The sequence below is a fragment of the Balaenoptera acutorostrata genome, chromosome 2 (assembly GCF_949987535.1).
Source record: "Balaenoptera acutorostrata chromosome 2, mBalAcu1.1, whole genome shotgun sequence".
Classification (NCBI taxonomy): domain Eukaryota; kingdom Metazoa; phylum Chordata; class Mammalia; order Artiodactyla; family Balaenopteridae; genus Balaenoptera; species Balaenoptera acutorostrata.
In genome coordinates this window covers 44,553,752-44,578,441 of record NC_080065.1, presented here as the reverse complement: position 1 = coordinate 44,578,441, position 24,690 = coordinate 44,553,752, and the positions used below count along the sequence as shown (strand labels likewise).

General features: G+C 39.7%; 1 protein-coding gene across 3 annotated transcripts in view; it reads left to right on the top strand.

Moving 5' to 3' along the window:
* The window catches only part of ARL15 (ADP ribosylation factor like GTPase 15), a 430,267-nt gene extending 406,861 nt beyond the window's left edge, over positions 1–23,406 (top strand). Inside the window, exon 6 of one of the 3 annotated variants that reach the window (XM_057541534.1) lies at positions 20,597–23,406. In XM_057541534.1, coding sequence (XP_057397517.1) covers positions 20,597–20,749 — 153 coding nt within the window. In that variant the 3' untranslated portion in view covers positions 20,750–23,406. The remainder of the gene's footprint in view (positions 1–20,596) is intronic. The other 2 variants (XM_057541535.1, XM_007195582.2) reach the window with 2 other exon arrangements.
* Positions 23,407–24,690: the final 1,284 nt, after the last annotated feature.

The following is a 24,690-nucleotide window of genomic DNA, read 5'->3' as shown; positions in this document are numbered from 1 at the left end:
GACAGCTGTCACCTTGGTACAGGGTGGAACTAGAGACAGAGGGGCTAGAGTTGGTGCCAGGTATGAGGCAAGACTTCCCCTCTGCTCAGTGGCCATCATCACCCTACAGGGCCAGGGTCTGATTCCAGGTTGCTGTAGCAGGAGCCCTGAGTTTCACGCTCAAGCTGGTTCTGTTTCCTTTAAGCGTGTGTATTTTCCCTCTCCCCACACTGGGACCTTTGCCACAGAGGAGGGGAGTACTGAAGCAAGTGGAGCCCATATGGGCCCTTGGCTCATGTCAGCTGCAGGCAGGAGTCTGATGCACTGCCTATACAGGTGCTGGCAGCTCCGCTCAGATGCAGCCTCAGGTGCAAGTTCCCTGTGTTCCTCACAGCCAACCACTGCCCCCAGCCTCCGCTGTCCAGGCCCTGTTGTGGGATTGCAGGTGGGGCCCACATGGACTCTCAGCCCTGTATAGGGGAGTGAGCTGTGGTGGAGTGGCCATCAGAGATCTGGGCTGCTTCTGAGACACTGCTCAAGTAAGTGCCAACAATGACCACTGCCACACCACCCAGGCTCCACCCCAGACCCAGATGCCTCTGCATCCCAAGGTTGAGTCTTTTCTCCAGTTTTGACCATCCCAGATTCAGTGCCACACTGTGACATGGAGTGATCGGGGCCAGAGTTGGCTCAGCTTGGCCTGGGGCTCACAGCAAGGTAGTCGTGGGAAAGCCAGCATCCTAGAGCAGACTTCTCTCTGCCCTGCCCCAGGGGCAAGCCAGCGTGGACATGTTTCTCAGGAGTGGAGTTTAGGCTTCTCACAGCCCTTCTGTTAGTCTCAGTGGTCCTCAAAAAGCCAAGTGGACTTGTCTCCCCTGCATAGGACCCCAGGACTGGGGCACCCAATATGGCTCACTCCCCAGGGCAGGTGTCCACTCATGTAATGTTTTTTTCCTCTGAGTTCCCTCCCAGGGGCACAGGTCCCAACCCAATCGTTTTCCTTCCCTTTCTACCCAATTTCGTGTATATCTTTCTTACAGCCTTAGTTGTACAGAGTCCTTCTGTCAGTTTCTGGTTAGTTTTCAGTAAGAATTGTGCCACATGTAGATATATTTTTGATGTGTTCATGGGGGGAGATGAACTCTATGACCTCTTACTGCACCATCTTGATCCAAACCCTCAATGTTTATTATTTTTTAAGGATACTGTATTTAATAATGAGGTATCCAGTTTTAACTATAATTTGCTTTCACAGATAAGACTGTTTCCACAGGAGACTGCAGGGTGTGGATGTGTGTGAGTATGGATTTGGGTATTTTAATTTTATTTATTTATACTCTACTTTCTTTCACAAGAGAATTTGAGGTGATAGACTCTAATATTGATTCTGACAGTGGATATGATTTTATGTAATACTCTTCACTCAGACTGAAATGGGTGTTAATGACTTCCTCTCTGAGAAGGTTTTTGATTCAGATGGAATAAAAAGCGTGATTTGAAATGTACACTGAGAAGCCCCTGTATCTGGCCTGATCTGAACTGATAGTTGAACAGTTAATCAAGAATTGGTTAAAGTGTCTTGGCATTAAAAAATAAAATGTATACATACTCTAAATAATTTATTTTAACTTAAAACATACAGATGGTACTCATCTTTTGATATTGGGCCAAGGTCTTTTCTCTGAGTATGTGGCCACTAATTAGAGTTCTGTATCATATTTCTTGCATGCAACACAGCCATTACCTATGATTTTCAGCTCCTGTTTCTTTAAAGTAAAACCATAGTTAAAGACACTTGGGGAGCCATCTTCTCCTTTCCCTCCCAATCCTTTAGAGTCATCTTACCTAAATCTAATTCCACAGCAGTTTGTTTTTAGTGACTTATTTTTATAGATTTCTTTGAACCGATCCCATTTAGTTTTTCATAGAAATAGAAATTCTCTTTTCTAATTCATATTTCATTCGTTGGTATCACATTTAATAACATTACTTAATGATAATAGCAAATCTGATTGCCTTGATGAGAATTATGAACAACTCAGGAGCAAAAATGAGCAGACAGGCCAGAGAGCAGTCCACCAGTCAAGAACATCAAGGGTGTAGCCTCATCATTTGGTGTTATATCCACCAGGTGTGGACGTTCACTGTGTAGGTAGCATTAATCTTTGTCTTGTATCAGTGTGATGAAGAGTCAACTAATCCCAGACAATTAAGTGGAGGTTAATCAAGAGAGTTTTTAATTGTAACTATATGAAATTTTGTTTTGAAACGAGCTAGATATTTGTCTTTATCTGTGACTGCTTGATTTTTAACTCATATTACACCATCAGTCCCTCTCTTGGATCAGTTATGTGGCAGATGTTATTATTTCTGTCCTGCCTTCTTTTTCATCATGGCACTTATTTTTACCTGACTTTACTTAGTTTCTTTCATATTCACTTGATATCTGTCAGTTCCTTCCACTGCTGAGTAAGCTCCATGAGGTCTGGGACTTGTACTGTGCACCTTTGTATCCCCAGAACTCAAAACAGTGAATATGTAGTATGAGAGAAATGTGGCTGTTTCCTTCCAGCACTTGTTTTAGGCCAATTTGATGCTCTCACTTGTCCCCAAGATCTAGTGATTTCTACTTTGAACAAGAAAGGACAGAGAGTACGTACCTTGGACCTTTGGTGCTCCTGCCTGAGGAGCTTTCCAATCCAGTTGCTAAATCTCCTGATTCCACGGAGGGAGCCTGATGGTTCATGCTGATAAACCATCGATTGAATCATTAACAGGGCTTTTGGTGCTTTGATTTTTGCTTTAAAAATGTCAGTTCAGAGTAGAGTTTTTCCACCTCAGCATTATTGACATTTGGGGATAGATAGCTCTTTGTTGGGGGGAAGGGGAAGCTGTCCTGTGCATTGTAGGATGTTTGGTAGCATCCCTGGCTGTTACCTACTAGATGCCCATAGCAACTACCCCCTTTGCCCACCCCGCCCACCCCCCAGTTGTGACAACCAAAAATATCTCAAGATGTTGCCAAATTTCTCCTGGGGCGGGGGCAGGGCACAGGGCATAGTCACCTTGCCTCTTCTTCCCTGTGGAGAACTCAACTAGGACCCAAGTCCACACTAACAATGCTGTGGTAAATCCAGTCAATGGCTTTTGAACCTTCATTTCTGGTGCTATCTTTATGTCTGATTGTAATGTTCTCCAGACTTGTCTTTCACAGGCTTTATTCTGAGTTCAGCTAGTCCTGTGTGGGTTTTTTTGGCTAAAATTCCTCAGGACAGATTACCATTCAGCTTTTCTTTCCTCAGGCTTCCTGCAAGCCTCTTTCCAAGCTCATATTTCTCAGTTGCCAGGATATTAGGCTCCTGACTATATTGCCAGCAGGAAGAGAAATTCTCTCCCCGTGACTAACAACATGGCAGTTTGTTACAAGGCCATTTGTTACCTGTTCCCCTTGCTCAGATATGTGACTGAGGCAGCTGTCAGCTTATTCTGCCTTTCCCCCCCATCTCTCCACACCCTCCTCTTTTTCCTTTTCCTCCCAGTGTTCCCATGGTGGCTCCTTGCTGGAGCCAGAGGACAGACTGCTGACAGGAACATCCCTTGGATATCTCTGCATCTGGACAGGGCCATTGGCACCCTCCATTGGTGGCTGAGCAGTGCGTGGCTTGCTGTATTTGTCTGTCTCCTGCTTAAGGCCCAAGAATTTGAATCTGCTCCAACATCTAAATGTTGTCGTTGTTAGGACAGCATGCTGCCATAGTACCACAAGGCCAATATTAATGTTTATTTGGGTTCTATATATTAATATTTTGATTTGTTACTACTGCTGTTGCTTTCTGATGCCTCACAACTGTGACATTGAGATAGGGGACATATAGTCCATTATAAAAGCCAAATAAACTAGAATATATAAACTATATTTGAAAGATTTTTGTGTCTTTAACCATTGTAAATATAAATATATTTTTTCCTAATGTTTTGTTGAGTCAAAGAATCCTTTGAGTTGGCCAGCTGATAGTGGTTTGGTGAAGCGCATTAAGGGTACCAATATTGAATAAGCAGGAAGAAGAGTTACACCCTGAAAAAATGAAGCATGTCCTCCCGGTTGTCTGATTATTGACTGAGGTGTATTTAAGGTATGCAGCCTTGTATAACAGGAAAAACTGAGTATGAGGCATGGCCAGAAACCAATTTTTAAATATACAAGAGTTTTTGAAGGAAAATTCGAAGTGTGAAATAATATAGTCACTGTCATTCATGTGTCAGCTAACATCAAGTTACCTCAAATGTTTTAGTAAAGTTAAGTCTTTGGGGGGTGAAATTTGATGTTCACTCCGAGGCACATGTTGGATTTGAAATATACCAGGCTTGGGGTCTTCTTTCTCTCATGCCATTCTGCAGAATCGTAGGCTTTGGTGGAAAACAGTGCAGTTCCGTAACACAAAAGCGTAAATTCTCAGATTGGTAGGTCCTTGGAGCACATCTGCCTGTCCCCGTCTAAGTGTTTAGCAAAGCAGAGGAGGAATAATCTAATTGGGTTGATCCATTTCCATTACTGAGGCAGACACCATTGTTGGTAATGGATGAGTTGTTTGGTTTTTTTTTCCAATACCTCTTAACCTCATAAACTATGGAATTCATATCTTCAACGTGCACTTTACAGTAGCAAGATATCTACCCCTCGTCCCACCCACTCAGCCATTTCAATATGCACAGTTAATGAGTATTAAGTTTAAAAAATAACCTTAAAAGAATCAATTTCATGGTGAATGCATCTAGTTAAGCAAGCCATTTAAACAACATTTTACTCGTGTGTAGCAGACCATTTTATAAGTTACTGATAGCTTTACAAGCCTGTGTTTCAGACAAGCTAATTGGCTGTCTCTGATGTGTTTGGGGCTTTCACTCATTAACTCTCCTTCCTGTCTAGTACATACTTGACTAGCTCTCATACATATAGGTAGGACTTTTTAAACAACCGTATTCTCTTGCCAGGAGAAAGATTTTCATAGATAGATTTCTTCCAACTTACGATATTTGCCTTCTTGAAATAAAAATAAATCATAATTGAGTATTATCCCCAAACATAGAAGATACAGAATCAAGTATAACACCCTAAGAATGCTTGGTATCCAAAATGAATGTTGTTTTGAAAGAATGGAATAAAGGGAGGAGAGAAGAGAAAAAAGAAAAAGTGGTTAGCTGTTGGAAGCTGGCTGCCTCTGTAATTAATGGCTATGTTATAGATGTAATTGAAAAGGCCGATGCCTGCACCTGCATGCAAAGACAAGTGTACTGATGCTTCTCTTTTTGCATGTGTCAATGCTTTCCATTCTCTGAGATAAGAATTAGCTGCTTTATTTGAACACAGATTAAAGGAATAGCTCAAAACATAAGTGTCCTATGGGTCTTGAGGTTTCTGGAGTGGTTCTGTTTTCCATGATAGGCTGTTTACTTTTCTGTTTGCAAACAATTCACTGCAGCTGCCTGTTGGCATATGTATATAATAGAGTTTAAATCAGCTAGGCCTATAGTTTCAAAACTGTTCATGAAATCCCACCTCCTATATGAAACCTTGGCCTAATTAATTGTGCAGAGTGGTAACTTCTCTCCAATATTCAGTTTCTCTCCTTTACTAACATCTTAATATGGGATGAAATATACTACATATTGTGTTGCCCTTTTCATTATAGTTTCATTGTACTGGGTATATTATGTCTGGCATTGTGCTGGGTACATTAGAGAATACAAAATAATTTTTTCATTATTTGTGCCTTCAAGGAACTGAGGAGTCATACATATGAAAAAATTAGAGAATAATTATCCAAACTCTGTGTTATTTTAGTAAAACTAGAAGATCCTAGTGAATCTGGGTGAAAATGGAGTTCACCTTAGACTTGCGGGGATGCTTCATCCCCAATGAGTCTGGATATCTTAACCCATTAATTTATATAATAATTATTGATAATGTCTGTTTCAAAGAGAAAGTAATGGCTCACATAAATGAATTCATAATTGCCAAAAAGTAGAAAAAGCGCAAACGTCCATCAACTGATGAACCTGGATAAATGAAATACAGCCTATCCATAGAATATAACATTATTCAGCCATAAAAAGGAATGAAGTACTGATACATGCTGCATGTGGTGAACCTTGAAAACATTTTGCTAAGTAAAAGAAAACAGGCACAATTTAATTTAAAATGTGTAAGCGATCAGAATTGGCCTCCTATGTAAAGAGATATGAGAGTTTAGTTAAACTTGTAAATAGTATTAGACTATCTCAGAACTTGAGAGTCAGTGAATATATAAATTTAATGGAAGAAATTTTTAAGAATTCTTACTAGAAAATAAATAATTCCTAACTACTTCAGGATGTTTTGATTCTTAAGACAGTCTAAGAAAATTGAATATATTAAATTTATAAATCGAGTTTTGAAATGTTTGAGTGGTTAACTTAATTAAGTTTTTAAATGGACCTAAATAATTTTCAGCCCCCTGTATGTATTTGTTAAAACTTAACAGACGTATAGATAGAATATTAAGATTTTTAAGTTGAATATAATAGTTTCAGGAAAAACTAGGTTTCAGATACTATAAATTTAATAAATTGTATATCCCTTTTAAAACTGCAAAGTAACAATAACTGGTATTTCTGTGTACTAAAAGCCATCCTTAAGGACACCAAAACCCTCAAACTGACAGGTTACCCCGTACCCTGGAGTCCCTGTGGCCTTTAGGAAGTCTCCACATGAAAGAAACCCAGGCTGAACACAGAGAAGAAAAAAATAGGGCTTTGCTGAGAGATCTCCCTTCTGCCTGCTAGACCACAAGTGGGAACATCTGAAATTATAAGTGGGGCCTGGCCAGGTTGAAAAGCCAACTTCTCTGTCCCCCTGAAGTGTGAGGCAGAGCGGAGAGATAGAGGGCTGGCAAGCCAGGTCACACGGAGGCCCCTGCCAAGGGCTTCTTGTGCCTCTGCTGGACAAAGCACGAAGCTGCAGCATGTGGTAGGCCAGGGTTTGGGAACTTTTTTTCTCTAAGGGGCCGGATAGTAACTCTTCTAGGCTTTGCAGGACACGCTGTCTCTGTGGCAATGACTCAATTTCGCCATTGTAGCATGAAAGCAGCCATAAATAAGTGAATAAGCATGACTAGGTTCCAATAAAACTTTATTTACGGGGAATTCATGGTGGCGTGGTGCTGAGGAGGCAACCAACAGTGGCTACTGTGACTAAGGTCACTTCGACTTTGAAAAGTTTCTTCTATAACGTTAAGGCTTCCCCTTGAGGTGATAGGAGGACATCTGCTGGGTCTTCAAAGATGTTCCTTTCCACCTGTGGGTGGAAGCATCTGGGGTGGGAAGCAGGAGCTGGAGCAAAGGCCCGTGTGCAGGCATTCCTGCAGGCTGCAGCGGGCCGGATAGAATAACTGGAGTAGAGGAGGGTGCCAGTGGGGAGACTGGGTATATTTCACTGCCCCCTGAAAACAGGAAGCATCCATACCTAAGTCTGTGCCTTGCACAGTGATTGTCTGCTAAGCAAGCTTTGGGGCTAAGAGAATGAAACACCCCGCCATCCCCAGGTATATCAAAAAGAGAAAATAGGTATATGGATAATTTGTTCTGTAATTCCAGATTAGCAAATTAAGCAAAAATAGGAGTGCTTTTCAGATCCTAAATCTCACCACCAAAGCAAATGGGGTCATTTTATTTGGCTCTTCTGGGGCAGGCTAAATCCTCCTGTGCAGTGGAAGCCTGGGTTTCTATATAATTATTGTCACAACATATAGCATTCTATACACGTCGGAGGTTACTGCCTGGGCAAAAAGACTTCCAATAAGGGTGAGGCTCAATCACAGGTCATAACCTGCAATCATTTGTCTGGTTTTTAATTATTCCAAGGTCAGACAGGCTGCCCTCTCCTTAAGAAACAAGCCGTCTTATCAGAAGTACACTTTTATATTACACTTTTATATTACTGCTTTTATATTGAAAGCAGTCGTCCATTATAAATATATATCCCAAAGTAATACTACGTATTGGTTAACATCAAGTTGCCATTTTCTGGTCCCTATTAGTACTCAGTGAAAAGGTATAATATCTACTCTGTGTTGTCATGTCTTTGTAACTGTGGCAAATTGGTTTTACTTGTATTATTTATTTCTGCCTTTAATGACATATTTAGTACCTTTCTAAGGATTTCAAAATCCTGCAAGCAGTACAATGAAAGGGGGAACAGCTGGTGCTGCTCTCTCTAGACTAACCTTTCTTTGAACAAGCTGCCAAGAATGCACGCCGAAGAATCTTAATGACGCCCAGCACTTTATCTCTGGACGCCGTCCTGGAGCCATGGCATGGGCAAAGTTCTCTCTGACTTTGTTGAGGGTTACCAAGTGAAGCCTGTTCCATGAGCTTCTGCAGTGAAGACAGCTAAGCTAGAGGGTCCCTTTGCAAACATCCATACAAGATGCATATACTCAGTGATGTGCTGGTAAGCATTTAACAGCCAATTCTCTAGAAAGAAAAAGTCCTGGTTTGTTGCTCTTGCCGATTTCCGTGGTGTAAATACTCCAAACCATGGCCAATTGCACGACCTGTATGATTTGACATCCTTGTGTCTGGAATTGGAAAGAGAAGGCACACAGTCAGTATTTCAATACAAAGGTTTTCCGACAGCGTGGCATGTAAATACAATAGGTGCATCTGCTGTAGCAACTACAGCAAGGAGCTAGGGTGTAGCTGAGCAAGGACAGCTACAGTCATGGACAATATTGTGCAAAATTGCGCAGTCCAGGGCTTCCCTGGTGGCGCAGTGGTTGAGAATCTGCCTGCCAATGCAGGGGACATGGGTTCAAGCCCTGGTCTGGGAGGATCCCACATGCCGCGGAGCAACTAGGCCCGTGAGCCACAACTCCTGAGCCTGCGCGTCTGGAGCCTGTGCTCCGCAACAAGAGAGGCCGCGATAATGAGAGGCCCGCGCACCACGATGAAGAGTGGCCCCCGCTTGCCACAACTAGAGAAAGCCCTCGCGCAGAAACGAAGACCCAACACAGTCATAAATAAATAAATTAATTAATTAACCCAAAAGTTAAAAAAAAAATTGCACAGTCCATTCAGACTCTGTTAACATCCTCTTAATTGGAGCCCTGGGGTAAATTTATCATCCAGACGGTACTTTTTTTTTTTTTTTTAATTGAACTACAGTTGATTTACAATGTTGTGTTAGCTTCAGGTGTACAGCAAAGTGATTCAGTTATATCTATATATTCTTTTTCAGATTATTTTCCACTATAGGTTATTACAAGATATCAAATATAGTTCTCTGTGCTATACAGTAGGTCCTTGTTGTTTATCTATTTTCTTTATAATAGTATGTATCTATTAATCCCAAACTTTTAATTTATCCCTCCCCCCCGACCATACCTTTATCAAAGAGTTAAGAACCAATATGATCCTGTCCCCAAAAAACATTATTCATACAGTTCTTTAAAGAGTGCAAACCATGCAATGGACACATTGCTATGACAAGGAAGCCATATTGAATCCACTGAGTTCAAGAGAGTTAACTGAGTCGTGTTCTCTTGCATCATCCTCCGGCTTTCCCTTCTACCCATCAAGTCCACAACTGCAATTTTTCCTGGCTTTCTGAATTTTGTTGACGATCCTCACCCTGTAGTCTCTACCGTCTGTCTTATCTGTTGACCTGTCACTATCGATTGGAAGGAGCCAAAGTTGTCAACCTAGACTCCATGAGTCCTGATTCCTTCTCAAAAGATGAAGAAAGAAGGTGCCTTTATTCCTGAAGATTTTTCTTTCAACAGTCTTCTACCAAGATACTTCTTATTCAAATTGACTTACATGATTTCAGAATTATTCTAAATAATAATATCCCTCTTTATGTGAATCAAGTGCTTTTCCTACTTTCAGTTGAAGTATAGTCAGAGTGCTCTAAGTGAGTGAAAAAGCCTTTTGTAAACTGTACAGTACTGAACAGTCTTTCATGGCCACTAAAGAGCCAGGGGCAGGGTGGGGACTTGTAATCTTAACACATAAATGATGAAGACCGTCCCCTCATCGGGCTGTTTCTGTTTTGTTTTGGTTTTACAGTATTCTCTCAAATCAGTGGAACCCCATACATTGGCAAGGGGAGCGCTGGCACAGGTAGCTCATTAGAGCATGTTCACGAGGCTCATTCAAGAGGTAGTGGTTGAATGAATGAAGCTGTAGGAAGCCAACTTTCAGGATGCAGATTTCCAAAACAGCTTATACTGATCCTCACTCCATCACAGCCACCCCCAAGCTTAAGAGAGGTCCGTTATAATCGGCTCGTTTTTTGCAGAGGGAATATACGTGTGTGTGTAGATGGGGATCTGGGGAAGATGGGGGAGGGGAGAAGATATCCAGCTTCTATCTCTAGTGGTGAATGTATGTAAAAATAAGCTCTTAGCCCCAGACAGGCTCAAGAGATACCTGCATCCACAGGGACAGGATCTGGACATGTGGTATTCTGGACCTGTGAGGGGAGAGGGTGCTTTTAGTTATAGCAGTGACCGGTTGGTGCTGATGGCATTGCGTTCATTAGAACTAGGGGTGACATATTCTAGGGTACATGGCACAGTCCCGTGCATCCTAAAGAATTGTCAAAAATCACCTTTTTAATGTCTTGCCACACATTCATGTGGGTCAAAGCACTGTTTATAAATATCTGAGCTTGCAAAGCAACTCTATGTAACATGAAAACACTAAGTAACCCCTTGTGGAGCATTCTATCACCCGGCTCCCCAGAAGTGTTTAAAGGAAAACGAGGCCAACTCTGACCACACACTACTTACATGGTTTAATAACAAAAACGGAAAAAAACAAGCAGCTTATCGTTATAAATAAAATAAGATTTACAGGTTTTTAAAAAGGAAAGACCTATCATTGCAGTTCAGAAACTATTTACGTGACTTCTAGAAATTTAGTCACAACAGGTTTGCAGGAATTAAAAATAAAATTTTTGAATGTGAAGTAAGGGCAAGATAGGAAAAACAGTGAGTATCATTACAACCCCATTAGGGGTCCTGTAAGTAGGAAAGAATTGTTTTGTTACTTCTCTACTCAAGGAAACATAAAGGACATCTACCCAGTGAGTGGGTCTCCTATGCTATGTAATGTCTCACAGGTTCAACAGCTGCTACAAACATTATCAGCAATGAGATGGTGCCAATTTGTCTCTGTTATATTAGGACTTTACAGTAAATGCGATGTGTGGATAACAATGCAGTAATTCAAATCACCCCAAAGTTTTGTGAGTGAAGAAAGGGCTCTGATGACATAGCTAAAATAGGTTGGCAACTTATGGTGGCTTTGTTTTCCTATCTCTAGGGTGGATCAGTGGCCACTAACAAATGCCCACTCTCTGTGGCCACCCCGAAAATAGCTCGATGACCACAGGTTGCCAGGCAGCTGTATTCTGATGTCATTCCCCCAAGTGCCATCACCAGAGGCCAATGTGAAACAACCACCAGCTCCTAATTCCAGCAGTTTCCAGTTAGCCATGACATTTAAGTAGCTGATAAAGCAGTCAAGAGAGTTGGGTTCATTTCTCTTGAGTCATTTTTAAAATGTTTATCTTGATAAGAAAATAACCTTTAAAAAATGATGTCGATCATAAAAAATAGATCCTTGCATCATAGGCAGTTTTTTTAAACCTTAAAAATAATAAGGTTATTATATAAGCACATGTAAGCATATGATTTATGTTGGTCAGACTTAAACATCTTTCTTTAAAATTATACATCAGCATACAGAAGGACAGAGAAAGCAATCATGGACAAGTCAAGTGTGACAGTGGGTCATTTTTATTGTAGTAATTGAGGGGAGGCAGTAAAATGTGAACTTCATGTTAATATAAGAAAACAAAATAAAAAATGTTATCCTAAAGAAAAAAGTTCAAGGCAGAACATTAAGTCTTCATCTTCTCCTCTCTTGTATTGTACTCTTTGGCTTTAGAAACATAAAACTCTGGGTAATGAAAATCTATGTTCCTGTGGCAAACATAGTCACTTACTGTACTTGAGTATCATTGGAATGCCAAACTTGTTTTTAAAATGATATTATAGAGGTAGAGTGGTGTGGAATCATTTGGATGCCAGTAGGGTGAATATGGCAGAATTAGGTACCCACTTATGTTACAGATATGAAAATCTCAGGTTACCCAGCCGTATTTGCCAGCTTAACACCAATAGGCTCCTTCATCTGGTGACCACCCTGTAATTGAAGCTTCCATTTCCTTCTCATGTTTAATATTCATCAGGAACAACTTCTGAAACATAACTACCTTTGGACATCTTTCTTATCTTCCAAGTGTGCCTACATCATAGACTATATTTTCAGTTGCCTAGTAACCAACCTGATAAGTGGCTGAAATCCTTACTGTGCTTTTGTGACTAATCCGTATTGCAAAATATCACAAGTTATGATATTTTGTGATTCTTTACATCTAACGTTGTTTTTAAATTAGCTGTCGATATGCTACTAGTATGAATTCCGTGAATTTTTAAGTAAACCATTCGGAGGAAGTAGTGTTAGTAATATGCACTTACTGTGTTAGTCTTTATTTTAATAGTATTGGATTTCTTGCCACTAGTCCTCTTCCCAGTTATTAGCAATACTTAAAATGCTGTCCTTTTAGATTCGAGGTTATAAAATGTGACAAGGGTACAAATTGCTTCATGTACCAGATTTGCATGTGACATGCTGTCCACTCTTGATGGGAGGCATCATTGATCAAATACCAGACTGTTTCATAAGCACAGGGTTCCCCATTTTTGCACTTAGTGGCGCGATCTGAAACCTGTCTTTGTGGCAGAATCAAGGAGACTAGCATCTCGGGTTTTAAACTCTTTAGAGCAGCCACCTCCTCCTTCTAGCTATAGATTTAAACATGTTCCCCACCTGTCGCTCCTGCCAGCTCTTCTCTCCCCCTGCTGGCCCACAGCTCCCTCGGTCCACTGACTGGCAGCCCCTCCCTTGGCGGGGCAAGGTTGGTCCTTGGTGCTGGTCGTTGCACAAGCAATTTCATATTCTTTTTTTTTTTTTTGACTCATCAATACTTTATTAAAAAAATTTTTTTTGAATTTTATTTTATTTTATTTTTTACACAGCAGGTCCTTACTAGTCATCAATTTTATACACATCAGTGTATACATGTCAATCCCAATCACCCAATTCATCACACCCCCATGCCCACCCCCCCACCACTTTCCCCCCTTGGTGTCCATACATTTGTTCTTTACATCTGTGTCTCCATTTCTGCCCTGCAAACCAGTTCATCTGTACCATTTTTCTAGGTTCCACATATATGCGTTAATATACGATATTTGTTTTTCTCTTTCTGACTTACTTCACTCTATATGACACTCTCTAGATCCATCCACGTCTCTACAAATGACCCAGTTTTGTTCCTTTTTATGGCTGAGTAATATTCCATTGTATATATGTACCACAACTTCTTTATCCATTCATCTGTCAATGGGCATTTAGGTTGCTTCCATGACCTGGCTATTGTAAAGAGTGCTGCAATGAACATTGGGGTGCATGTGTCTTTTTGAATGATGGTTTTCTCTGGGTATATGCCCAGTAGTGGGATTGCTGGGTCATATGGTAATTCTATTTTTAGTTTTTTAAGGAACCTCCATACTGTTCTCCATAGTGGCTGTATCAATTTACATTCCCACCAACAGTGCAAGAGGGTTCCCTTTTCTCCACACCCTCTCCAGCATTTGTTGTTTGTAGATTTTCTGATGATGCCTATTCTAACTGGTGTGAGGTGATACCTCATTGTAGTTTTGATTTGCATTTCTCTAATAATTAGTGATGTTGAGCAGCTTTGCATGTGCTTCTTGGCCATCTGTATGTCTTCTTTGGAGAAATGTCTATTTAGGTCTTCTACCCATTTTTGGACTGGGTTGTTTGTTTTTTTAATATTGAGATGCATGAGCTGTTTATATATTTTGGAGATTAGTCCTTTGTCCATTGATTCATTTGCAAATATTTTCTCCCATTCTGAGGGTTGTCTTTTCGTCTTGTTTATGGTTTCCTTTGCTGTACAAAAGCTTTGAAGTTTCATTAGGTCCCATTTGTTTATTTTTGTTTTTATTTCCATTACTCTAGGAGGTGGATCAAAAAAGATCTTGCTGTGATTTATGTCAAAGAGTGTTCTTCCTATGTTTTCTTCTAAGAGTTTTATAGTGGCCAGTCTTACATTTAGGTCTCGAATCCATTTTGAGTTTATTTTTGTGTATGGTGTTAGGGAGTGTTCTAATTTCATTCTTTTACATGTAGCTGTCCAGTTTTCCCAGCACCACTTATTGAAGAGACTGTCTTTTCTCCATTGTATATCTTTGCAACCTTTGTCATAGATTAGTTGACCATAGGTGCATGGGTTTATCTCTGGGCTTTCTATCTTGTTCCATTGATCTATATTTCTGTTTTTGTGCCAATACCATATTGTCTTGATTACTGTAGCTTTGTCATATAATCTGAAATCAGGGAGTCTGATTCCTCCAGCTCCGTTTCTTTCCCTCAAGACTGCTTTGGCTATTTGGGGTCTTTTGTGTCTCCATACAAATTTTAAGATTTTTTGTTCTAGTTCCGTGAAACATGCCATTGGTAATTTCATAGGGATTGCATTGAATCTGTAGATCGCTTTGGTTAGTATAGTCATTTTCACAATATTGATTCTTCCAATGCAAGAACATGGTATATCTCTCCATCTGTTGGTATCATCTTTAATTTCTTTCATCAGTGTCTTATAGTTTTCTGCATACAGGTCTTTTGTCTCCCTAGGTATTTTATTCTTTTTGTTGCAGTGGTAAATGGGAGTGTTTCCTTAATTTCTCTTTCAGATTTTTCATTGTTAGTGTATAGGAATGCAAGGGATTTCTGTGCATTAATTTTGTATCCTGCAACTTTACCAAATTCATGGATTAGCTCTAGTAGTTTTCTGGTGGCATCTTTAGGATTCTCTATGTATAGTATCATGTCATCTGCAAACAGTGACAGTTTTACTTCTTCGTTTCCAATTTGTATTCCTTTTATTTCTTTTTCTTCTCTGATTGCCATGGCTAAGACTTGCAAAACTGTGTTGAATAATAGCGGTGAGAGTGGACATTCTTTTCTTGTTCCTGATCTTAGAGGAAATGCTTTCAGTTTTTCACCATTGAGAACGATGTTGGCTGTGGGTTTGTCGTATATGGCCTTTCTTATGTTGAGGTAGGTTCCCTCTATGCCCACTTTCTGGAGAGTTTTTATCATAAATGGGTGTTGAATTTTGTCAAAAGCTTTTTCTGCATCTATTGAAATGATCATATGGTTTTTATTCTTCAGTTTGCTAATATGGTTTATCACATTGATTGATTTGTGTATATTGAAGAATCCTTGCATCCCTGGGATAAATCCCACTTGATCATGGTGTATGATCCTTTTAATGTGTTGTTGGATTCTGCTTGCTAGTATTTTGTTGAGGATTTTTGCATCTATATTCATCAGTGATATTGGTCTGTAATTTTCTTTTTTTGTAGTATCTTTGTCTGGTTTTGGTATCAGGGTGATGGTGGCCTCATAGAATGAGTTTGGGAGTGTTCTTTCCTCTGCAGTTTTTTGGAAGAGTTTGAGAAGAATGGGTGTTAGCTCTTCTCTAAATGTTTGATAGAATTCACCTGTGAAGCCATCTGGTCCTGGACTTTTGTTTGTTGGAAGATTTTTAATCACAGTTTCAATTTCATTACTTGTGATTGGTCTGTTCATATTTTCTGTTTCTTCCTGGTTCAGTCTTGAAAGGTTATACCTCTCTAAGAATTTGTCCATTTCTTCCAGGTTGTCCATTTTATTGGCATAGAGTTGCTTGTAGTAGTCTCTTAGGATGCTTTGTATTTCTGTGGTGTCTGTTGTAACTTCTCCTTTTTCATTTCTAATTTTATTGATTTGAGTCCTCTCCCTCTTTTTCTTGATGAGTCTGGCTAATGGTTTATCAATTTTGTTTATCTTCTCAAAGAACCAGGTTTTAGTTTTATTGATCTTTGCTATTGTTTTCTTTGTTTCTATTTCATTTATTTCTGCTCTGATCTTTATGATTTCTTTCCTTCTGCTAACTTTGGGTTTTGTTTGTTCTTCTTTCTCTAGTTCCTTTAGGTGTAAGGTTAGATTGTTTATTTGAGATTTTTCTTGTTTCTTGAGGTAGGCTTGTATAGCTATAAACTTCCCTCTTAGAACTGCTTTTGCTGCATCCCATAGGTTTTGGATCATTGTGTTTTCATTGTCATTTGTCTCTAGGTATTTTTTGATTTCCTCTTTGATTTCTTCAGTGATCTCTTGGGTATTTAGTAACGTATTGTTTTGCCTCCATGTGTTTGTGTTTTTTACGTTTTTTTCCTTGTAATTCATTTCTAATCTCATAGCGTTGTGGTCCAAAAAGACGCTTGATATGATTTTAGTTTTCTTAAATTTACTGCGACTTGATTTGTGACCCAAGATGTGATCTATCCTGGAGAATGTTCCATGCGCACTTGAGAAGAAAGTGTAATCTGCTGTTTTGGGGTGGAATGTCCTATAAATATCAATTAAATCTATCTGGTCTATTGTGTCATTTAAAGCTTCTGTTTCCTTATAATTTTCTGTTTGGATGATCTGTCCATTGGTGTAAGTGATGTGTTAAAATCCCCCACTATTATTGTGTTAGTGTCAATTTCCTCTTTTATTGCTGTTAGCAGTTGCCTTATGTATTGAGGTGCTGCTCCTATGTTGGGTGTATATGTATTTATAATTGTTATATCTTCTTCTTGGATTGATCCCTTGATCATTATGTAGTGTCCTTCCTTGTCTCTTGCAACATTCTTTATTTTAAAGTCTATTTTATCTGATATGAGTATTACTTCTCCAGCTTTCTTTTGATTTCCATTTGCGTGGAATATCTTTTTCCATCCCCTCACTTTCAGTCTGTATGTGTCCCTAGTTCTGAAGTGGGTCTCTCGTAGATAGCATATAGATGGGTCTTGTTTTTGTATCCATTCAGCAAAACTGTGTCTTTTGGTTGGAGCATTTAATCCATTCACATTTAAGGTAGTTATCGATATATACGTTCCTATGACCATTTTCTTAATTGTTTTGGGTTTGTTTTTGTAGGTCCTTTTCTTCTCTTGTGTTTCCCACTTAGAGAAGTTCCTTTAGCATTTGTTGTAGAGCTGGTTTGGTGCTGCTGAATTCTCTTAGCTTTTGCTTGTCTGTAAAGCTTTTGATTTCTCCATCGAATCTGAATGAGACCCTTGCCGGGTAGAGTAATCTTTTTTGTAGGTTCTTCCCTTTCATCACTTTAAGTATATCATGCCACTCCCTTCTGGCTTGTAAAGTTTCTGCTGAGAAATCAGCTGTTAACCTTTTGGGAGTTCCCTTGTATGTTATTTGTTGTTTTTCCTTTGCTGCTTTCAATAATTTCTCTTTGTCTTTAATTTTTGCCAGTTTGATTACTATTTGTCTCGGCGTGTTTCTCTTTGGGTTTATCCTGTATGGGACTCTCTGCACTTCCTGGACTTGGGTGGCTATTTCCTTTCCCATGTTAGGGAAGTTTTCGACTATAATCTCTTCAAATATTTTCTCTGGTCCTTTCTCCCTCTCTCCTCCTTCTGGGACCCCTGTAATGCAAATGTTATTGTATTTAATGTTGTCCCAGAGGTCTGTTAGGCTGTCTTCATTTCTTTTCATTCTTTTTTCTTTATTCTGTTCCGCAGCAGTGAATTCCACCATTCTGTCTTCCAGGTCACTTATCCGTTCTTCTGCCTCAGTTATTCTGCTGTTGATTCCTTCTAGTTTAGTTTTCATTTCAGTTATTGTATTGTTGATCTCTGTTTGTTTGTTCTTTAATTCTTCTAGGTCTTTGTTAAATATTTCTTGCATTTTCTCGATCTTCGCCTCCATTCTTATTCCGAGGTCCTGGATCATCTTCACTATCATTATTCTGAACTCTTTTTCTGGAAGGTTGCCTATCTCTACTTCATTTAGTTGTTTTTCTGGGGGGTTATCTTGTTCCTTCAGCTGGTACATAGCCCTCTGCCTTTTCATCTTGTCTATCTTTCTGTGAATGTGGTTTTTGTTCCACAGGCTGCAGGATTGTAGTTCTTCTTGCTTCTGCTGTGTGCCCTCTGGTGGATGAGGCTATCTAAGAGGCTTGTGCAAGTTTCCTGATGGGAGGGACTGGTGGTGGGTAGAGCTGACTGTTGCTCTGGTGGGCAGAGCTCAGTGAAACTTTAATCCGCTTGACTGCTGATTGGTGGGGCTGGGTTCCCTCCCTGTTGGTTGTTTGGCCTGAAGCAACCCAACACTGGAGCCTACCTGGGCTCTTTGGTGGGGCTAATGGCGGACCCTAGGAGGGCTCACGCCAAGGAGTACTTCCCAGAACTTCTGCTGCCAGTGTTCTTGTCCCCACGGTGAGCCACAGCCACTGCCCGCCTCTGCAGGAGACCCTCCAACACTAGCAGGTAGGTCTGGTTCAGTCTCCCCTGGGGTCACTGCTCCTTCCCCTGAGTCCTGATGCGCACACTACTCTGTGTGTGCCCTCCAAGAGTGGAGTCTCTGTTTACCCCAGTCCTGTCAAAGTCCTGAAATCAAATCCCGCTAGCCTTCAAAGTCTTGATTCTCTAGGAATTCCTCCTCCCATTGCCGGGCCCCCAGGTTGGGAACCTGACGTGGGGCTCAGAACCTTCACTCCAGTGGGTGGACTTCTGTGGTATAAGTGTTCTCCAGTCTGTGAGTCACCCACCCAGCAGTTATGGGATTTGATTTTACTGTGATTGCGCCCCTCCTACCATCTCACTGTGGCTTCTCCTTTGTCTTTGGATGTGGGGTGTCTTTTTTGGTGAGTTCCAGTGTCTTCCTGTCGATGATTGTCCAGCAGCTAGTTGTGATTCTGGTGTTCTCGCAAGAGGGAGTGAGAGCACGTCCTTCTACTCCGCCATCTTGTTTCCTAATCTCATATTCTTTTTGAAGTAAGTCATTTTCAGAGCCCTGAAGAAAAGAAACTAAAAGAATGGAGTCTACATTTTCCATAAGGGAGAATCCTCTTAACAACATGATTTGTAAAATACCTTGACCAAAAATTGTGCTGAAGTTGTGGACCCATTTTCTGGTCTGTAGGTGAGCTTTCCATTACTCTTCAGAATCAGAATTAATGAGAGTCCTTCCATTCTCAAGGGCTTCTTTTGTTTTTCAGGAGTGGTATTTATTTTGAATTTGCAGACATCTTTAGGAGTACTTCTGGGACACACTTGAACTGTAAAATGTTAGCATATTTGTGGTTCCTAAATTACCATAAAAACGTAGTGTTATTTATATCTTCTTACTCACATAAAAAATGTACACACATATTAATACCACTTTGAATGGTGTATCTCTGCTGTTAACAATAGTCTGGTGCTTGTGATGAGAAAAGCAAAATGAAACCACATTTGGAAGTGGCATCAGATTGGGACACCTTTTTTTTTCTGGGTCAGGTATTGACTAAGGTAAGACCTGGGGATTCTCCATGGCACATGAGATTTAACACAGTTCGTTGACCAAGAATGTCTTTGAACAATGCCTCTTCTGATGTTGCCACTCACTGTATTTGATGTTATGTAAACCCTGCTGAGGTATAAATACAATGTCCTTTTCTTGTGTGATGTAGTGTGTGTGTTTGTAGCTTCGTGAACTTTGTACTTTATCATACCATTTGAGAGAAAATCAATACTTCTGAAAGCCATAATAATTTGATATTTATTCACAGTCAGGAGTTGGTAATCCTGGATGTTATTAGTCAGTATCCTAGCCTTGTACACAGTAAGAGTGACTTGTGACCTGTTATTAATCAAACAGATTTTTCAGATAGCAAATGCTCCACCTTACATACCAGTTATAAGGTCTTGATTTCCCCCTCCCTGGAAATTCAGGACTGGGAGAAAAACAAAAGCTAGGAGACTTTATGTATGTACGTATATTTATATAAGTTTATATATACAGATACATACACTTGGTTTCTATCCTCTTTCTTAGAAAACCACCTTCCCAGGTCTCAGAAATACATGCCAGAGACATGTATTTAAATGAGAGAGAGAAAGGATTATTTAAATTATTTTTGTTGTTGTTGTGTGTGTATTTGATGGTCAAAATAATTGTCTTGTGTAATCGATAGTGTACATATTATTGGCCGTCGCCAATTTAATAAGTTAACAAGGTAATGTAGTGAAAGCTACTCTGCTAGAGTTATTTTGATTGAATTGCAACTTTTTGGTGTCTGCAGTGTATTTTTGCCCTGTGCCATAGTACATATAATTCTTTCTTAGACTTCGTCAGACCTCCCATGCCGTTAAGTGAATGGATGGAATGGTAGCTTGCAAGGGGGTCATTCACCCCTAAAAAAAACACTCCTGGGTCACAATATATAACCCACATTATAACCACAGCTGTGGATGGGATTTTAGCAAGTCCTGGCCATCATGGTTCATATAACTTCTTAAAATCCCCCTACTTCATTACTCACAAAATTTTGGTATGAGAAAGACTCTGATATGATTAATAACATATTTCTCTCCCCCCCTCCCCAATTAAGGTCAAAAAATATTTTGAACTTGAACCACTTGCACGCGGAAAACGCTGGATTCTGCAGCCCTGCTCGCTGGATGACATGGATGCACTGAAAGACAGCTTCTCTCAGCTGATAAATTTGTTAGAAGAAAAAGACCATGAAGCTGTAAGAATGTGAAATTTCGCGAAGAAAATGGGTTCCCACAAGGCCTTGAACCTATCATGTTAGTTTCTCCGTTTAATTTTATTTTGGTATCAAGACTGTAATGGCTTCAGTATCTGTTTTCTTCCAGTTATCTCAGACTCTCATCTCTCTATTAAAGTGAATATTCTGTAAATCAGGTGAATTATCATCGGCATTACCGTCAAGTATACACTACTGAGAGAGAATTTATTCTCTGTTTACCACTAATTATCTTCACCGCATGTCTCTTCCTTCTGTTGTTCTAAGCGTCTCTTCTCTACTGTGTGCTAAAATGGATGGAATTCGTGGCTCACAGAAATCAAATCCCTTATGGAGGACTCAGGGAGACTGAGAACCTCGGCTCATTCACCCTGGGTTTGGGGTGGAGTACTGTGTGACTAGGGCTCCCCCATAATATGTGTATCATTTTCAAGATCTCTCGGGGGTTTTATTTTATCTTATTTGTAAGTTTTCTGTATACTGGCCTTACAGCGTATGGGAGAAAAATGAGCGCCAAAAACTTCAATTAATCACCTTATCAGAAAGGAGTATTCTGCCATAGTAAAATTGACTTCGAAGAATTTAGACAAGTTGCCTACTCTTTTTTTTTTTTTAATTACATCTGAAGTCTCCCTCAATCCCCTCTTTTAAGAGCAAAGACATTGTTTCTGTTTTCAAGAAGAGTTAGAGGAGATTTAGGCACAATGCATGCATCACTGATTACTATTCCATCAAGTCCTCAAATATTTTTTTAGTGGAAAAATTACCCAATGTAAAGTCGAGCTGCAGTGTAACATGTTTCTAAAAATCTTTTTCTAAAAATCTTATGTCTGATTGAAATAGAGAAAATAATTTTTAAAGTAGAGAAAAACTTTTTTAAACAGCCAAATGAAATATAGTTTATACTGGCTAGGGCTTAAGCTGGCATGGATTTGACAAAGATAATAAAGGCAGAATCATCTGTGTATTCATTCAGTAAGTGCTAATGTCGTTTAATGGAGTCTGTTAATGCCCCATCCAATAATTAAAGGTCTATCAGTATTTCTCTTATAAACCTCTATTTTCAGGGGTTTCAGTATGCCCTTAAAAGTGTGCTGGGGCTGCAGCAAATAAATAATTTTAGGGCCTAGATTCAGTCTTTGGAACTAATTTTTTTTCATTTAGTTTAAATGATAAAATTATACAGATAAATGTACAGGTTTACTAAGTTTTGGCACCTTTGACCTTTTCTAAATCAGGAATAATCTATGGATATTGAGGTTAATGGATGAGATACTCTTTGGCACATTTTGTAGATTTTGGGCCATTTAAAATACCAAGTGGCCAAATGATAGAAGACTGCTCCCTTCACCTGAGCAATAAAAACATGTTTGCAATTTTTAGGTAGCATTGACTGATTCCCAAATACCACACTCACACTGTATTACAGGGTGATGTAATACCTTGTAATTCTCCAGAAGTTATATGTCATTCAAATTTTGCTTTTGTGGTTTGATCTTGTAGGTGGATTTTAATGAAATCATTACCTTTGAAACAGCGAACACTTCTTTTAAGCTTTTTTTTTTTAATGGAGTGAATCAAAAAAGATTCATATTCAGATTTTATCTACGGCATCCTTGAATATTATCAACCTTATATAATCCGTGAGCAGCACAAAACTTTTACTCCGATGACCACTTACAAAAGTCCTGCTTTTATTTCGTCCTGTTGTGCTCGTCTTCTATGAAAAATAAATGATTATTAGGCATTGCTTTCTCTGCAAGTTCATTAAATGTAGAATGTTATCTTTTTAAGATACCGTGGCTGAGTGCTCCTAAGCCATCTGTTAAATGACTTCCCGTTGTCTGCGTGTGTGTTCATGTGTGCTCCAGGGATGGGCTTCTTCTCAGACCCACGACTGTCTGCAGTGTCTCAGCCGTCAGAATGAAAACATTATCAATCAGTACCCAACAACAGCTGTTTTTGACAAGTTTCTGTCTGACGCCTAATGCTTTACAACTGTCAATAAGGCTCCTTCTTTGTCTAGCAGTTCAGAGCTCGCAGTCTTGCTGCTTCCGTGCGGCATCCTGTCCTTGTAACCCTAGAATTTGCCGTGTTTGGGAAATCCACGTGGGGGGAGGGGAGAGGGCTTGGACGGACATGGGTGGGTGGGTGATGGGTGAACGTGTCTGTCGTATTCCTACTTGTAAAATGCCACAGGTGTCTTAGTTTGCATATTCAAATATTATATAGGAAAAACAGTCTGTTATGTATTTCTTCACTTAGCTTCTTGTTATATTTATGGAAGTTATCAGTTTTTGTACCTTCTTAGCTCAAGCAGTTGCCTTTTTGTAATGGCAATTAATTTATAAGACAGAACTTTGTATCTCTTGTAGTTTACAGTATCAGTTGCTAATTAACTGCCATATTGCCCTGTCTTTCTATTAAAAAATTCTGTATCTATACTTAGAGGTTAACAGATTCATGTGGACAATTGCCAGGCAAGAAGAACTCGTATTGTCCGTGATTTATATATGATTTCCACTATCTTCAAATGAAAATAAACGCTGAGTAGAATTGATGTTTTCAGACTGACTCCTTCCAGCTTTAGCATTTGGGAGTCCCAGATTTCTGTTTACATTTGTGTTGCCTGTTTAAGTCTTCAAAATAAGTTCTGCTGCTCTTGGGTCAAAACAAATGATTAATTCGCATTTCCTTTGAAGCCACTGTGAAAACCTTAAGAGAGAAAAAAAAAGAAGAAAAGCACAAGTGTCTTTTCCAGTTGGTTTGTCTTCAGCAGCAATTTACTTTCATTGGAGCTATTCCTTCAGAATGGGTGAGCAGAGTCGAGACGTTAATGTCAAGTGTCATCCTTCAATCAAAGCATCATTTTATAATATTTGCTGTAAAAGCAACTTTCTAAGAGTGGCTGTTTGGTGCAATGAACTATGTCCTTCAATGGGGATTGTTGCCCTCAGGAAATAAGTAAATATTTTTAAGTGACTCAGGAGGAAATACTGTGTACAATATTTACAGGTCCATCCTTAAGGATGAGAGTATTCCTTAAAAGAGAAAGAAAAATTAAAAGATAGATGGACGAAGAAGAGAAAGAAGGGGAGGGGAAAAAATACATAATAGAAGGATGAAAAATACAAATCCCAACTCTTGTTTGGTCCAAATGCAACATTATCCTGACACATTATTTAACTACACGGAAAGCTTGCAACCTGCATTCCTAGTTTTGTTTCCAAGGTAGGCAATTAGCAGTTATCACGTTCCTAAGCATCTCAGACCTATCCAAGCAAATGTGGACAGAACTGTAAGATTTTGAAGCAAATGGGGTTTTCTTAATAATGTCCAGATGGAATATTCAGACTCGAGTGGAAACCTAATATTCATGCCTGGCTTTATCGTCTTTATAATTTTAGAGTGCATTTTCATTAACCTCTTGACCTAATGGTGGAAACAGAAAGGAAAAGATACGTGGAGGGGGCGGGAAGTGGGAGTTGCCCTTGGGGATCCCTCATTTTCAATGCATTTGGAAGGAAGAATAAAACTTTAGGAGAATGTAGATTCCCTGCCATCTCTTTCCCTTAGCCTGGGTCCTAGAGATCTGAAGTTCATGCTGTGAAATGCATTATCACATCATGTTGGGAATTCCTGGATCCCAAGGGTTCACAACTTTTGGTCACCGCTGAGTCAGCATGATTAAATGATTTGCATCTCAGGGTTAAATGTTTTCCAGCTCAGATGCACAGAGTGACTGATGAGCCCATTTTGGCACTCTGCCCCACCCACCTTGTACTGATTTAGGAACATGAAAAGGATCCCTGTAAAGGCCCAGAAGCCTCAGATGGGATATCAGTTTCCCCTCCCCTTTCCCATATTCTCTGAATAAAAAACTTTCCTTCCACCTACTGTTTCATCGGAGCTGGAACTTCTGACTTCCCATCGTA